This window comes from Daktulosphaira vitifoliae, unplaced genomic scaffold, assembly GCF_025091365.1.
Source record: "Daktulosphaira vitifoliae isolate Bord-2020 unplaced genomic scaffold, ASM2509136v1 Scaffold_1509, whole genome shotgun sequence".
NCBI lineage: Eukaryota > Metazoa > Arthropoda > Insecta > Hemiptera > Phylloxeridae > Daktulosphaira > Daktulosphaira vitifoliae.
This window is the reverse complement of record NW_026101069.1, coordinates 1-1,816: the sequence shown is the minus strand read 5'-3', so window position 1 is coordinate 1,816 and position 1,816 is coordinate 1. Positions and strand designations below refer to the sequence as shown.

Genomic DNA, 1,816 nt, shown 5'->3' with positions numbered 1-1,816 from the left:
ACTATTAACTATGAATTTTAAAAGTAATTTAAAGAAATTAAAATTAAAATAATCAGTTATATACACAAAGTTAATATGAAAATTTAAAAATATTTCATTAAATACTCTAACAAATTATATTAACATAAAAATATAAATATTAAAAATACTACTAAGTTTTAGTCTAAATAAACACTCTTAAAAGTAATAATGGAAAAGGAGTACAATATAAACATTTTGTTTTTTAAAAATATTAACCATTTAAAAAGTTAAATAATATTCTAAAAATAATAATTTTTTTTCACAGTTATCAAAGGATCACAGTTATCATGAGATAATGGGTTGTCTCATATTCACTAAAAATAAAGTGATTGGGAATGTAATTTTGAGCTATAATTTTAAATTAATTAAAAATATATTTTTATACATAAAATTTAAAAGGGTAAAACTAATTAATAAAATGGTTTAAAAAAGTAATACTTAGGGTAAATGCAAAATTTCATGTATTAAAAAAAGACTATTAACTCTTTCATGAACCATAGATGCTTTAGAAATCATATCTGGCATAGTTTTCAATGTTTCGTTTACACTTTCTCCAACTGCCTATAATACAAAAAATAAAAGACATACAATTTTTGAAGATTTATTCATTTTCTTTCTACATATAATTTGCATACATACTTGATGATAGAGAGATTTCTGACTTGGAAGAAAGTTCATCGCAACTCTGGCACCAGTACGAATAACCCAGCCATGGTGTTTAGCTAATGTACTATTGTACGCTTCTATAGCAGATGTTGATGTGCTATCAGTAGGTTGAAGGGTAGATATTTTGGTCATAAAGAGAACAATGAAATCTATTAATGTTTTTAAAAATTTCATGAATCTATTTTCTTAAATAGAGGTTAACTCAAAGTTTTACCTAAACCTCGATGTAATCGTAGTAATGTAATACACCCTGAATCATGAGCCAATTTTCCACAAGATCTTTCATGTAGAATCATAGATTTGACAGAACTAAAATTGTTTTCATCTTGAGTTATTAATTCTGTAAGACGACAAAGTTTTTCTTGAATGTCATTAACAACAAAATTAAATATAGTACCAAGCTGAGCACAAAATCTAAGAAAATAAAAAAATGGTGAGATATAAAAATTAAAAAAATTAAAATATACTACAATATTACTTGCATAGTTCTTCATAAGCTAAAATATAGTTTTTTATGTCTATGTCTTCATTATGAATTAAAGCTTCCTGGAAAGCTTTATGGACTGCAGATGGACTAAACATGGCAAACAAAATGCTAATAATAAATTAATAAATTAATTAAAAATTAAAATCAGACTTTCAATTAAAAAAATATTTAACTGGCAAAAAATTAAGTAACAATGGCACACGAATGGGTCTTAACAATAACAGACAGAAGCTCGAAATAAGTGCTACCCGTTTATGGACCATACAATGGCTATTGTGCCAAGTTATTATTTAGGAGTAAACCGTAAACGTAGTAATGCTTATGGATAAAAGATAAGTAGGCAGTAGTGGAAACACAGCTGACTAAAAACGCACAGCTGTATAACATGCAGTTATTATCGTTCAGACTATGTTATGCGGTCGCTACATATTACCAACCTTGAAATTTTAAAAAACTGTGAATCAATGGTACTAATAATTTAGTGGTACATGCATTTAGCTAAAATTGATAGTTATTAATAATTAACTCGTTCAATTCCTTTAACTTATACTTTAAAAAAGTCTCCACTTGTTATTACAATTTTTAGTGTTTATAAATTTATAAGATTATAAATTGATTTTCATATAACATTTTAGTTCAATA

General features: G+C 25.5%; 1 protein-coding gene across 1 annotated transcript; it reads right to left on the bottom strand.

Moving 5' to 3' along the window:
• Positions 1 to 208: 208 nt before the first annotated feature.
• LOC126909830 (ceramide-1-phosphate transfer protein-like) lies at positions 209 to 1,626 on the bottom strand. Its single transcript, XM_050692250.1, has 5 exons — positions 1,166 to 1,626; positions 902 to 1,101; positions 661 to 836; positions 460 to 582; positions 209 to 335 (listed from the first exon to the last, which is right to left on the bottom strand). The coding sequence occupies exons 1-4, from the start codon at positions 1,267 to 1,269 to the stop codon at positions 460 to 462; spliced, it is 603 nt and encodes a 200-aa protein (XP_050548207.1). The 5' UTR covers positions 1,270 to 1,626; the 3' UTR covers positions 209 to 335.
• Between the last annotated feature and the right edge of the window lie 190 nt (positions 1,627 to 1,816).